We start from the raw sequence: 15,181 nt of genomic DNA on the forward strand, positions 1-15,181 counted from the left end.
GGCCACTACAGCCATCCTATCCATGGGTCCCGTGGTGCCCCCCTTGCTGAGTGGAGGGACCCCCAGTGGCTCAAAACAGGTGGGTTGTGACACCATGTAGGTAACAAATATACTCATTTCATGCAATATCTTGGTTTGGCTTTAATCAGTCAAGGGAGTCACGGGGGTCTTAGGTTCAGGGGCTATATGCCTGCCCCATGTATGATTAAATTCCCTCCCTGTATTACTAGGAAAATGCTCATTAATAAAAAAAAAAAAGTAACATTGCCACATACTAAGTAAACAGCCCTTTATATGTACTTTTCGTGTTAATGACTGCTGGACTTGGACCCCGACCCGGACCACCCGACGGGCGATCGGCTAGAACATCAAATCAATTAAATATTAAGCGTCTGACGGCCTGGAATCAGGACTTTCCTCACAGGTCTGCAGATTTATTTATTTATTTATTTTTTGCTAATTCTTAACTTGTGAAATAAATGTATAATATTAAAGACAAACATATAACAGTAATACAATAAATGGCAGAGAAAATATATTCTAAAATAATAAAATATTAATACATCAGTAATATCTCATATTTAATATTTATATAAAAATATGTTTTCTAAAATATTGTTAAATGTACATAGTAATAAATTATAGGGTCGTAGTAATAGTAATATTTATATGCTATTTAGTTTAAATACATTTTTTTCTAAAATATTGTTAAAAAAATGTAGATAGTAATTATATATAATTATTAATATATATAAATTATATAATATATATATAATAAATGTAGTAATATATATATCTGATTTAAAAAAAATAAAAATAATAATAAAAATAAATAAATAAATATATATATATATATATACACACACACACACAGAGAAAATATATACTATATATATATATATATATATATATATATATATATATATATATATTTTTTTTTTTTTTTTTCAAATATATTTTAAAAAACAGCTTATATAGTAATCAGTGATATAAAGTACGGTAATATACGGCGCGTATAAAATACATTATGTATATATATATTATAGGAAGACCTGCATAAATTGTTGGCTCTATAGAAATAAAATATATATTATTATTATCATGCATATACACACACTAGCTAAAAATATGGAATATATAAATATGTGTTTCTATTATATATTTTTACATAGTAATAGGTTATATAGTAGTAAAGTAATATACGGTGCGTATAACATACATATAATATATATGTGTGTATATATCATATAAAAATATATTATAATGTTTATCATAATAATAAATAATACATATTATACATACACTACACCAAAAATATGTAATAGATTTTTGTATTTTATATATATAAGTGTATATAGTAATAGGTGATGTAGCAGTAGAGATATATATATATATATATATATATATATATATATATAATGCATTATATGAAAATATGTCTAATGACATTCCATTGATAATAAGGAAGCAATAAGGTGGCACCATGCCGAGTACAGGCCCTGCCAGGCCCAGGCTCCTCCTCACCGTGCTGGTAGTTTGCACCCTGCCCCCGCCCTACCCTCTGCCTCCGGCCAGCGCACTACTCCAGCCCATGGCTTCCCGTCCACCTGCCGTTCTGATCGTCGGCTCCGGTATCTCGGGGCTGGCAGCCGCCCACAAACTGCACGCCCGGGGCTTTCAGAACGTGAGGGTCCTGGAAGCCACAGGAAGAACCGGGGGCCGGATCCGGAGCCGGAGATACGGTAATGACGGGAATTAACGCGTCACCTGTCACTGGGTGGGCTCTATCACCTCCAAACCAGTGCTACTCCCATCAGCCTCAGCCAGGAACCCGACAGTATGTCTCCTTTATACTGTGTACATATATATACAAACACATATAGTGCTACTCCCATCAGCCTCAGCCAGGAACCCGACAGTATGTCTCCTTTATACTGTGTACATATATATACAAACACATATAGTGACAACTCCCATCAGCCTCAGCCAGGAACCCGACATAATATGTATGTCTCCTCTATACTGTGTACATATATATATATACAAACACATATAGTGACAACTCCTATCAGCCTCAGCCAGGAACCCGACAATGATTAATATGTATGTGTCCTCTATACTGTGTACATATATATATATATATACACACACACACACAAACACATATAGTGACAAGTCCCATCAGCCTCAGCCAGGAACCCGACATAATATGTATGTCTCCTCTATACTGTATATATACAAACACATATAGTGACAACTCCTATCAACCTCAGCCAGGAACCCGACAATGATTAATATGTATGTGTCCTCTATACTGTGTGTATACATATATATATATATATATATATATATATATATATATATATATATATATACACACAAACACATATAGTGACAACTCCTATCAGCCTCAGCCAGGAACCTGACAATGATTAATATATAATTATATGTGAGATGCGCTGGACATGGAATGATCTCAGTAACTTGCATAAGAATAATAATTAATAATAATTTTAATAATAATATTTGTAAACATTTCAATTATTATTATTATTATTGGCATTATTATTTTAAAATATTTAATAGTAATAATAATTAAATCATTATCCTAATAAAATGGATGGAATAAGGAATTCATTTTCTTACAAATTTGTTGTAAATGTAATAATTCACTAAATAATAACAAAAATATTTCGTAAATCGTTACTTTTCTTTGCCGAAATATATATGATGTCTTTCTTTTAAACAAAATATACACAAAAAGAAAAAAAAAAAAGATCAGCATCCAATAAAATAACCAATTTACCGCGTTGGCGTGTGGGGGGGGTACTGCTGTAACTCGCTGGCAGAATTGGCAGAGGCTAGTAGGGTGGGAGACTATATGGGTCAGATGGCATCGGTGGGCGGGGCTGGTGATGTGAGTCACATGCTTCTCAATGCCCACCGTGTGTTCATGTCTTGGAACAGGTAAGGGCTTCATCGAGATCGGCGCCCAGTGGATTCATGGCCCCTCGCCTGGTAACCCCGTCTTCCGGTTGGCGTCGGAGTATTCCCTGCTGGGACCCGACGCCTTGACGAAGGAGAACCAGGAGGTGGACGTCGGGGGCCACCCGCCCCCATTCTCGGTCTCCTACGGCAGCTCCGGCAAGAAGATCAGCCCAGAAGTGGTGGGGAACGTCATGGAGATGTATTCTTCCTGGCTGGAACAAACTCGCAATTTCACCCACACCGGCTGTGACCCGAAAGCCAGTGTCGGGGGCTTCATACAACGGGAAATCGCCCTCAGGGCCAAGGAATGGGACTCGGGGGCCGCAGGGACGACGCTGGCTTTGTTGAGTGGCCTACTGAAGCTTGAGTGCTGCATCAGTGGCACTCACAGCATGGACGACGTGGCTCTCTGTCCCTTTGGAGAGTACACGGTCCTCCCAGGTCTGGATTGTACCTTCCCTGGGTGAGTTTGGGGCTGTGGCCCCCAATGAGGGTGAGGGCCACCTGTGCCGACCCTATATTCCAGTTCCCGTAGATGTCACATGATTAAATGCATCATAAGAAACACCGTTCCTGGTAGCATTCAGTAAAATTTAGCTTCATTTGTATTTTTATTGCCGGGAACATTAAATTGCCATGTGACACAAAAGCAGGCACTGATAGGCTATTGCCATAGAAGATGAAAAAACGCTTCTTAAAACTTTGTGTTGTTGTAATGTGATCAGACCTTCAGTGTCAGACATAGGATCGACCAACTGCTTTGGTGGTAGATGACATGGGGTATCTAATAGGCACTTGCCCCGCCCCATTTCAGACATCCAATCTGGGCTGGGGGAGGGAGCTGGCTAGAGGTGGGGATGGGTGGGACTGAGCCCAAGAGGGGCATGACAAGACCCAAGAGTTGTGTGGTTGGGGAGAGGAACACCGCCCACCTTACCTGAAGAGCCAACCAAAGGTTTCGTATCCTCCCCCTGCTCCCCATATAGATGCTTAAACCCCCCCCCTTCTGCTCTTCCAGGGGATATGAAAGTCTCGTGAACCAAATTAAGTCGACGCTTCCTGATGACAGCATCCTATTAAACAAAGCGGTGAAGACCGTTCACTGGAATGGATCATACCAAAATGGATCGTACCAAACCCACAACTCGCGATCGTTCCCAGTGATGGTGGAGTGTGAAGACGGGGAGACCTTTGTGGCCGATCATGTCATTGTCACTGTCCCATTAGGTAACCTGTTTACTATTTATATAATAATACTATTTCTCCTTCATTCCTCATCTTTCTTCTTCTTCCTCCTTTCCTTTTTTCCCACTTCCTTCCTTGCTCCTTCTTTCCTTCTTCCTTTTCCTCCTTTCTTTCCTTGCTTCTTCTTTCCTTGTCGCCTTTTCTTTGCTCATTTTTCTCCCCAACCTGGCAAGATGTCCCACAGTGCCAACTTTGTCCCCAAACAGCATGACTGTGCTATTTTAACCCCCAAACAGCCTGCCTGTGCCATATTTGCCTCCAAACAGCCTGCCTGTGCCATCTTTACCCCCAAACATCCTGCCTGTGCCATCTTTGCATCCAAATAGCCTGCATGTGCCATCCTTGCCTCCAAACAGGCTGCCTGTGCCATCCTTGCCTCCAAACAGCCTGCCTGTGCCATCTTTGCCTCCAAACAGCCTGTCTGTGCCATCTTTGCCCCCAAACAGTCTGATTATAGTGTTATTATAGCAAAACAATGAAAATTGGCCCAGGTTCCTTGTGTGGGAGAGCAGGGCTGTGTCCTCCTGGGGCCCTCAATGGGGTTAATAAGTTACCGTCAGCTATGTCTCTTTTTTTTTTGCACTTCTTCTCTTCCTCTTTTTTTCTCTGTCTTTTTTTCAAGTCCCTCTCTAGTTATTCTATCCTCTATTCTCTTGCCGTCCTCTTTTTCCGCCCTATTCTCATACAGGATTTTTTTTCCTTTTCCAAGCAATATCACGCGAAAATACTTCCTCCATTTCTTTCTCTATAACGGCTTTCTTCCAGTATTTATACTATATATATATATATATATATATATATATATATATATATATATATATTTATGTTTTCTTGGTTATTCAGTGTAATTTAAAAAAATGTAGAAATTTTGCTTTAGATTGCCACACGTTACTCTTTCAGTTTTAAGCCGGACCATAAAACAAGAAAATATAAAAAATCTTACGAAATATGACATTGTTGTGTTTTAAACCATGTGATGAACTCAGAACCAAAACGTCCAATAATATTAAGAAAACCACAATGTTCTGATAATCCAATTTCATTGCTTTTTATTCTTTTTTTTATCTGTATATTTGAGAAAATAATTAAAAATAATAAAATAATTGTTACAGATTCAAATTAGAGATATTTGTACATTAGACCCCTGCCTTGGACACCATTGGATATACCTAGGTCTGGGAACTCTGTATTTGACCTGGAATCACCGGGTGAAACCCTACTTCTCCGGGTCTCCATGCTCATTTGTTTCCATGCCCACTCCACCTATTCCCCACCTTGTTTCCTGGATACTAGCCGGCCCCATAAGTCCGGCTACTCATGTCCCATGTCCTATGAAGGTACGATGGCACAACCAGGCGGTTTGGGGCTAAGAAGGCCCCGAGAAGCTGTTGGGAGAGAACGTTGGCACTGTGGGAACTGGGAAGCTACCAGCTATGGATTCTTTTGCAGCAAGTTTGCTCGAAGGGAGGTCTGTTGTGTTTTTCCTTTGATTTTAGTCCTTGCAGCCAACTGAGTAGAGTTTCTATTTCATTGCGTCTCTATCTTGGTCATCAGGTGGAACATTATCTCCAGCTAGTGGCCATTTTTGTTATTGCTGTAGGGAAATATTTTCTCTGCACTAGCTCCTTACTGGAGTTCAGATCGGCTTCGTCCGGCCGATTTCTGCCTGTGTGATTCGCTACCAGTGTCCGCTTTGGGGGCACACATGGGAGCTGCAGACCAATTATGGTCACTCATCCTGAATAACCAAGTTATATAAAGGCCATTAGGGGTCTGCTCTCTCCCATCATCTAGTCGTTGGAAGCCATTCTCCTTCCATTCCTCTTCACCAGCGTTAACAAAATATGGTGTGGAGGTGATGAGAAGGATAATCCACGTCAAAAGGAGAAGTATCAGGCTCCTTTTCTTCCATGGGCTCTTTCTTCTTGGACCATGGTGACGTCCCGGTAGCTCTGAGTGCTTTTATGGGATGTGGCCACCACCCTATAACTCATGTAAGGAACACGTGTGACTTATGTGTCTTGTCTTCTACTTTCATTACAGGGTTCCTGAAGGAGCGAACCGCAAGCTTCCTGTCCCCCAAACTTCCACCCAATAAAGTCAAGGCAATTCAGAACATGGGATTTGGAACCAACAATAAAGTCTTTCTAGAGTTTAAGGAACCGTTTTGGGAGCCCGATTGTGAAATAATCCAGCTAGTGTGGGAAGGCGAGTCTCCTCTTAAAGAGTCACCAAAAAACCTAAAGCAAGATTGGGTGAAAAAGTTTGCGGGATTTGTGGTTCTTCAGCCTCCAGAACTGTAGGTATAGCATGTGAAATCAGTGTGTCATTGATGTATTTGACTATTAATGTGGATTTTTACATACAAGACGGCTCATGAGGAGAGGTTGTGCGTTTGTGAGAGCACTAGAGCTGTCGAGACCTCAGACTTCCTTTATCTGACCAAAGAAGTCACCTCTGAACCCTGAGAAATAGTTGGCCACTAAAGCCAACTCCTGTGTAAAACTGTTTATCCAAAGCAAAGGGTGTTTACTTTGTCTACATGTATGGGGGGACTTTACTACGATGTGGCCTCCTCAGTGTCTTCTGTCCGCAGGGTTGGCCATGTGCTGTGTGGCTTTATCGCAGGAGAGGAGTCGGAGTATATGGAAACACTGACAGATGAAGACATTCTCTCTGCCATGACCGCTGTGCTGAGACAGTTCACAGGTAACGATGGAGCTACCATGCTGCCACCTCTGATCCAAACTTAGCAATGCTCAGAGGGTTCCTTGTACCCTCTTTTTTGTCCAGATGTACCTCTGAATGTTCCACTGCCTTATATGTGCATTATTATTGAATGGGTATCTGATGTTCAATGCAGGGAACCCTCAGCTTCCTCCTCCGGTCCGCATGCTTCGCACCAGATGGCGTAGTGAGCCTTACACGCGTGGCTCCTACAGTTACGTGGCGGTGGGCAGCTCAGGAGAGGACGTGGACATCCTTGCACGGCCTCTACCCTTAGAAGAAGACACATCTAAGGTGAGAAACAACCAGGTTCAAGCAACTTGCTGATTTCAATCAGACTTTCCCAAGGAGGCAATCCCATGGTTGATAATGTCTTATCTAGCTCTCCATCATCTGATAAAGGTAACAAGGCAGCAGAAGTACACAATTTACTGTGTATGGAGACAGCTCCATACACAATCACTGTAACACTGTACACTGATACACCACACATTCTAACACTAGCCACTGAAACACACCACCATACACACTCATTCTAACACCATACTCTAACACCCGGTACAGTCTATCCCAGCACTCTGTATTAATCGCAGGCAGCGTCATAAGGGAGCACTTTAGCAGAGGAACAGACCTCTCGCTCCCTTCATTTTGCTTCTTGACCGGAGCCACCTGGTACTAAGACCGGTCCTGCCTGGGTACTGCAGCGGCCCCTGATTAAGGCGCCCAGGCACCTGCGTGGACCCCCTGGTAGTACGACCGGCCCTGCTTGTATATCATGGCAATTTTTGTCGAATGGTTTAAGCATTCTTTTTAAAAGGTTGGTGGAGAAGAAGAGAGAGAACTTCAGGAAAGGGCTTCCCATAATGCTAGTTGTGCCAAGCTCTGCCACAGATTTCAGTGCTCCTTGCTTAAAATCTCCCCTGACCGTACTGCGTAGTGCTGTGAAGAGTTAAATTGTTGTTTTCTTTTTTTTTCTCAGCCTCTGCAGGTCCTGTTTGCTGGAGAAGCCACTCACAGAAACTTCTACTCCACCACTCATGGTGCCTTATTGTCTGGCTGGAGAGAAGCAGACAGACTGACGAGGCATTATCCAGAACTTGTCCGCCCCCTTAACCGATCCAAGCTCTAGGGAGACTAGAAATGCTGCAATTTGATTTTTTTAATATTTTTTTCTGTGAAAGATGAATCGTTATTGACTCCTGGAATCCGCCGTACATTTCTCTGACCTTTTAACGGAAGCTCATTGCTGGAACGGGGCTTAGCTGCTCTACCTCTGAATCACTGGGATGGAACGATTCAAATTTCCCTTTACTTTTTAATTCTTTTGAAGGTTTAACTACATAAAACCAACACGCTTAACATTTATCCAGCTTCCCCCCCCCAGGATCTGATTTTTGTGTCACGTGACAATTAAATGTTCCCTGACGAAATGGAAATGAATGACAACAGAATAAAAGAATAAAAATGTGAATGTGTCTCTTAACTGTAGTTTCTTTGCGAGGTTACAAACAATCCTCAATCATTTTACGCCGCTTTGCCACCGTCTGTTGAGTTATTCATCCACGTTGTTCCTCAAAAAGGGTTTGACTATAATGAAGAGCATTATTCTTGACTTGGTAGAAGAGCATCAAAGGTCCATAGGAGCCTACTTCACACATTGTGTCCGTATCTCTGTAAGGAGTCATGTGATTCTTCCGTCCATTACTGAACCCTTGCCACCAACCCTCAGGTCATCTTGTCCTGCCCCCGGGAACTTGTGTTAGCAATGCCAGCTTGGCTCGTGGACAACAAATCCTGAAGGACCTCAGTGGCGTTCTCACTGCCACCTCAGTATTCTGGACACCAAGATTAGGACCATCACAAAGTCCACGTACCGCCTCGGTCTTGGATACCAATAAAGATATCACTATAAGTCCAGGTGTCTCCAAGAAGCTGATAGTTAAAACCCGTGGTGGATTGCTATTAAGAGGTCCAAGAACTCCATCACTCTTGTGTTCAGAATGTTCCTACAAATGTAGCCGATTTATCTTACCACAGGATCGTTGTAGGAATCGGCAATGCTCTCGGGGTATGACATCACAGAACAAAGTGTTATCTGTCCTTAACAATTTAAATAGGGACCCCTTATACATATATATATATATATATACCATATGGAGAAGACACTTCTGAGGCTCGAAAAGCTTATGTAACTACATTTTATTTTTACGTTGCCCGATAAAAAATATCAACTTCAACTAAAGACTCCATGTACCTTGTTTGAACTTTGTCAGCGAACCTCATGCCAGAGAGAGCAAAGTAGCAGAAGTGACTTCTGTGCGGAAAACCGGCTGCCCAAATAAAGTGTGGTGTCCAATGTTTTCAATATGTCAACATTGCTACATACAAAAATAAACAGAGTTGGTAATTTTTTTTTTACTTTTGAGGATAAATCACTGGTCACAATCCCAAAGATCTCATCGCCCAGTCATCGTCCCGATCGCGGAGGTTCTAACTACAGAACTTCAGCTCCAAGGATCAGAAGGAAGGGGGATTTGGCCATAAGTGTCCTACAAGAGAGGTACCTGAGATACATGACATGCAATTTTAGGCAACTGATACCTAGGTAAACAAATACTAAGGTTTTGGGGATGAGCTGAGGGCACATGATGTGTTTTAGATTGTTTATGTTCTTGGTTGTAGTCGTGGAAGCTTATCTTCCTTATAGTTTTTTCAGAAACTTAGATCTTGACGGCAGATAAGAGTCATTCTGTCCTGCTGCAAAGAAACTCACACTCTTATTCTGTCCTTGGTCTTGTCTTCAAGATATACCTATCCCACTCTATCAACCTCTGACACTTCTGCTTGAAGGCTGTTCCATTCATCGACCACCCTCTGAGTTAATCCAAACTTCCTTACATTCTATTGAGAGGTTCATTTTATGCTTGTGTTCTCCATACTGTGACAACAGCTGTAGGGTAATAAAGAAGAAATAAAGAGACACAATGCTGAATACAGGCCCTGCCAAGCTCCTCCTAACCATGCTGGTAGTTTGCACCTTGCCCTCGCCCTACGCCCCGACCAGTGCAGTACCCCAGCCCAGGGTTGCCAATCAGCCAGCCGTGTTGATCATCGGAGCCGGTATCTCGGGCCTAGGAGCTGCCCACAAACTGCACGCCCACGGCTTTCAAAATGTGAGAGTCTTGGAAGCCACTGGGAGAACCGGTGGCCGGATCCGGAGCCAGAGATATGGTAATAATCTAACAAGGGACACTCATAGTACTCATAGCTCATCTTTTACCAACATCTTTGTTCTAGGCCAAGCTATCGTTCACCATATTTTTTCTCAGTTAAAGAAAGTACAGACCAAGACACTCGTAATGACCAATACAGTCTTTAAGAGTTTTTAAAATTCAGTGTATAATACATTATGTAGGGCAGGTCATGAGGTATTTTCAGGCCATTGAGCACACACTCTCTTGTAGGCCTTGGTTAGTCTTTTAGTACCTCCAACTCCATAAACCAGATTCACATTCGGAGAAGGATATTCCTCTCTGCCAGCCATATTTTGTCAAGGATTCTGAGGCCTTCATCAGAATCAAAGTTGAGACATTTATCTACTCAACCTCATTGATCGTAGTTATATCCACCATGAAGACTTGTTTTTTTGATTGTGTCTTAATACCTGTTTGTAACAGGTAAAGGATTCATTGAGATCGGGGCGCAGTGGATTCATGGACCATCACCTGGTAACCCTGTCTTCCGGTTGGCGTCGGAGTATTCCCTACTGGAACCAGAATGCTTAACGAAGGAGAATCAGGAAGGTGCTTATGGCCACCCATCTATTATTTCTGTCCCCTACAGCAGCTCTGGCAAGAGGATCAGTCCAGAAGTAGTGGGGAACATTTCCGAGCTATTTTCATCCTTTCTGGAACAAGCTCGAAACGTCACCAATGGGGACTGTGATCAAAACGAAAGTATTGGAAGATTTGTACAACGGCAAACCGCACAAAAGATGAGGGAGTGGGACTCGGTGACTGCAGGGACAGCACTGGCCTTGTTAAGTAGTCTACTGAAAAGTGAGTGCAGCAATAGTGGCACTCATAGTATGGATTACGTTGCCCTCTGTTCCTTTGGAGAGTACACAGTTCTCCCAGGACTGGACTGTACCTTCCCCAGGTGAGTAACAGGCCATATTACCTATTGGACTTGGCCTGGATAACATTAGTCCGTGATAAACCTCATTTCTCTTTCATGAAGATCAAGATCCTTAGCAGGCCTCTTTGTATGAGTAGATACCAAGGTACATTATTGGCAAGATCAATTCCCCTTCTTCCCCCACCTTCTCAATAAATCTTGCTATGGGGTGGCAGTCGGGTGTCCAAGACTGGATATGTGTTCTAAAGTAGGGATGTGGAATTTACAAAATGGGGCAGGGTACATGCCAGGGCAATGGGTACGATCACATTGCACCATCTCTCCCTGCATTCTCTTCTTCCTTCAAACTTAAATATTGCCCACTTTGTGTTTTTTTTGTAATTGTTGACCCTTCTGTCCTTACAGAGGTTTTGAGAGCCTTATTAACCAAATTAAGTCACCACTACCTAATAACACAATCTTACTAAACAAAGTGGTGGAGACCGTTCACTGGAATGGATCCTACCAAGGCAACGACTCCCGAACGTTCCCAGTGATGGTGGCGTGTGAAGACGGGGACACCTTTGTGGCCGATCATGTCATTGTCACTGTCCCATTAGGTAAGAGGATTCTCTTAATGGTATATTCAATATTTTTACTTACTTTACTTAATGGCATAGGGTGCACAGTGTTAGTCAAAGCAATAGGTTAATTGTCATGCCATGGTGGCATAAGGAACTCTCTCACTGTTTCAACTGGCCACAGAGACACTTCCTTGCATTTCCCACCAATTGGTGTCTACATAACCAAGGTATTTAAAGGAAAATGCATTTTATTTGCACATCATGAACCCATTTTCTGCTGTTCTATATGAAGAGGGACATCCGAGGAGCAGAGTAGGCCATGGACAGTGAAGTTTCATGGCTGGGATCTGCCCTGAGCCTGACCGAGGACAGCTCCCCACTCGAAACCACTTGCCACCACCAGTATTGATACTGAGTGCCGGGATAAGTCCCGTTATACTGCATCTTAAGGCTAAGCATGGTGTCCTATAGTGTAAATATGGGCTCCCAAGTAGTTTGCTAGGGAGCCTGATTACCCAACCAAGGCCCCAAGGACCGATTTCCCACCACCACCCTCCTGTATGCACCCACTTGGAGTGGTTAAGGTCCTTTGGAAATTACACACTGGATATTTAAGAAACTTATCTAGCCCTCATATCTTATTCCTTGATCGCAGGGTTCCTGAAGGAGAGATCGTCCAGCTTCTTCTCTCCATCTCTCTCTCCCGAAAAGGTTCAGTCAATTCAGCAAATGGGATTTGGAACGGTTAATAAAATCTTGCTGGAATTCAAGACGCCATTTTGGGAGCCTGAGACGGAAGTAATGCTGCTTGTGTGGGACGGGGAATCTCCTCTTATCAATCCCCCAATAAACCTGACCCAAGATTGGGTCAAGAAGCTCGCTGGGTTTGTGGTCCTGCAGCGTCCAGAACAGTACGTATAATGTAAAGACTGCTGCGTTATATGAAGTTTATATTCTACTAGTCAATGGCTGGTTCTGCTGTCATTTTTCTGGATCACATGAAAAAAAATGGCTACATAAATCATACACAAAACAGGAAAAAATCTGTAATTGTACGCATAAGGATAATCCATCATTCAGTACATTTTTTTTTAAACCTATTATTTTATTATTAATATATTTCGTTATTTTGCCGTTTTGATGTGTTCATAATACATACGCTTTGCTGAATATGAGTTTCCAGGTACATCATTTTATTTTATATCAAGTCTTAAAGTAGCTGGCAGCCCACGTGAAACATGGAACGGATCTAAAACAAAATATATGGGATGGGTTCTGTAGGACACAGTCAATGCCTGATAACATTGGCCTTGTCCACAGGGTTGGCCATGTGCTGTGTGGCTTCATTGCGGGAGAAGAATCTGCGTTTATGGAAACACTGACGGATGAGGAGGTTCTCTCCAACATGACTGCTGTGCTGAGACAATTCACAGGTAATGGACAGTTGTTGTTAGGACCTTCATGGTCTGGGTGTGATCACATTGTGTGGCATGTTCAACACAACTGCTCACAGTAGACATAACAGGGAATGAAGAATCAGGAACGAAGCTATATAAACTGCGGTCAGTAGTTGGATGATCAAGAGAGATGAGAAATGTGGTCAGGGCAAGCCAAGGTCAGTAGCTGGAGGAGCTTGGGAGACAGGAGCATGGTCAGGACAAGTCAAGGTCAGTAGATGTTGGAACTGAGGAGTCTGGAGTGTCATTAGGGGATGAAAGTCATTTTTTTCTTTCATCCCCTCTTTCTTCTCTTCCTTTCTCCATTTTCCCTTCTTTCTTTCTTTCATTCTCTCTTTCGCCCTCATACCTACCACACCTCGCTCCCATCCCACATTACACCTCACACTCATAATATCCAACCATCACATAACACGTCTTTCCTATCACACTTCATGCCCATCAGACCCAGCCATCACATGTCATGTCCATCACACCTCACGCCGATCACACCCAGCTATCACATGTCATGGTCATCACGGCCATGGATGTGTCCTATTCTGTATGTTGGGCGATCAAGTGCCACTTTTTCTACCTGATATGAATCTTGTTTGGGCCTATATAACAAGGCTAAATGGATTTTTCTTGATCCGCACAGGAGATCCCAATCTGTCTCCTCCAATCCGCATTTTACGCTCCCGGTGGCACAGTGAACCTTACACCCGCGGATCATACAGCTATGTGGCTGTTGGCAACTCAGGGAAGAATGTGGACATCCTCGCCCAGCCATTACCCAATGACCGCAAAGCAGATAAGGTGAGAAAGACTAAAGGTCTGCAGTGTTGATGGATAAGATTTCAGGTGTGGGAAGGATGATAAAGAGGAGTGAGTGCTTGTAATGAAGCAGAACTCCACGGGCTTGGAAGACCTTTCAGCTTTGAGTTCTAGCACATTCTTCTAGTTCTAAACGTTCTTCTAAGCATTTTCTAAGACAAAGGCCACCAGTCCACCAAGAATCTAATGATATCATCTCCTTATAGATGTCTATTAATCAGAAGGCCTGTTTTTTTACTAGAACTACTTGGTATTTGCAGCCTCTGCAGGTCCTGTTTGCCGGAGAAGCCACTCACAGAAACTTCTATTCCACCACTCATGGGGCCTTATTGTCTGGCTGGAGAGAAGCAGAGAGACTGATTAGCCGTTATCCCCCCAATGGATCCGAGGTTTAAGGGGGATCTGCCACTTCCAGTACCCTCCATGTTACCAATATATACATTCAATAAACCTATGCAGTGTGTCTGAAGATTAACGCGGCCAACTGTTGGTTGAATTAATGGTCGAATTCTCCTCAGAAAGAGCTCTTTATTTAGATCATGCGCATAATCAAGACAAGGCACACAACACACATAAATCGAAGCATTGTCTGAATATATGTTAATAGTATACGGTTTATATAGCATATTAGCTATTCCTAATATTCTGATTGGTCTATTTCAAGCAGACACGCCTCTTGGAGCAACCTCAAGAAAAGCAGCTTTCGAGAGAAGCATGTTTTAGACATTTTGGCGCCATTTAAAGGATAGCGTAATATTTCTGATAACATAAGTATTTTTCTAACACCAATATATATATAAGTGTTAGAAACTAACCTTGTAATATGTTAGGAGCAGCCACCTTAACTTGATTATTCCTCCCCAGTAGGATATCTACCCTCTATTGACTTCTATTGCTTATTGACGTTGAGAAAGGAGTAAAAAAATAAAAACAAATATTAAATTATAATATTTTTACATTTGAATTTGGAGGAATACTCAGATAGCAAGGATAGTAAGAAAGGTTCTGATACAGGATATTACCAGGTCAGATCATAACGCATTCGTTCTTGTTATTCTACCTGAAAAATCCTAAAAAGAGATCAAATTGGCGACTAAATGAATATTAATTAAAATTAATTGGTACGACAAGGGTAATCGGGCAGATAGACTGCCGTCTAATAAATCAAAGGGTACGAAGAAGTTATAAAATTGGATGGAATGGAGAATTATGTCTCACTCCGGAGAAAATCGGTGCAGGCCTCAATGATTT

General features: G+C 42.2%; 2 protein-coding genes across 2 annotated transcripts; both read left to right on the top strand.

Annotated features, from left to right (window-relative positions):
- Positions 1-367: 367 nt before the first annotated feature.
- LOC128468808 (peroxisomal N(1)-acetyl-spermine/spermidine oxidase-like) lies at positions 368-8,425 on the top strand. Its single transcript, XM_053450628.1, has 8 exons — positions 368-424; positions 1,476-1,742; positions 2,968-3,451; positions 4,007-4,215; positions 6,277-6,532; positions 6,830-6,942; positions 7,097-7,254; positions 7,940-8,425. Exons 2-8 carry the CDS (start codon positions 1,484-1,486, stop codon positions 8,087-8,089), a joined length of 1,629 nt encoding a protein of 542 aa, XP_053306603.1. The 5' UTR covers positions 368-424; positions 1,476-1,483; the 3' UTR covers positions 8,090-8,425.
- Positions 8,426-9,389: 964 nt separating this feature from the next.
- LOC128468809 (peroxisomal N(1)-acetyl-spermine/spermidine oxidase-like) lies at positions 9,390-14,401 on the top strand. Its single transcript, XM_053450629.1, has 8 exons — positions 9,390-9,520; positions 9,911-10,191; positions 10,638-11,118; positions 11,503-11,696; positions 12,316-12,571; positions 12,981-13,093; positions 13,755-13,912; positions 14,191-14,401. Exons 2-8 carry the CDS (start codon positions 9,945-9,947, stop codon positions 14,323-14,325), a joined length of 1,584 nt encoding a protein of 527 aa, XP_053306604.1. The 5' UTR covers positions 9,390-9,520; positions 9,911-9,944; the 3' UTR covers positions 14,326-14,401.
- Positions 14,402-15,181: the final 780 nt, after the last annotated feature.

The sequence above is a fragment of the Spea bombifrons genome, chromosome 11, assembly GCF_027358695.1.
Source record: "Spea bombifrons isolate aSpeBom1 chromosome 11, aSpeBom1.2.pri, whole genome shotgun sequence".
Lineage (NCBI taxonomy): Eukaryota > Metazoa > Chordata > Amphibia > Anura > Pelobatidae > Spea > Spea bombifrons.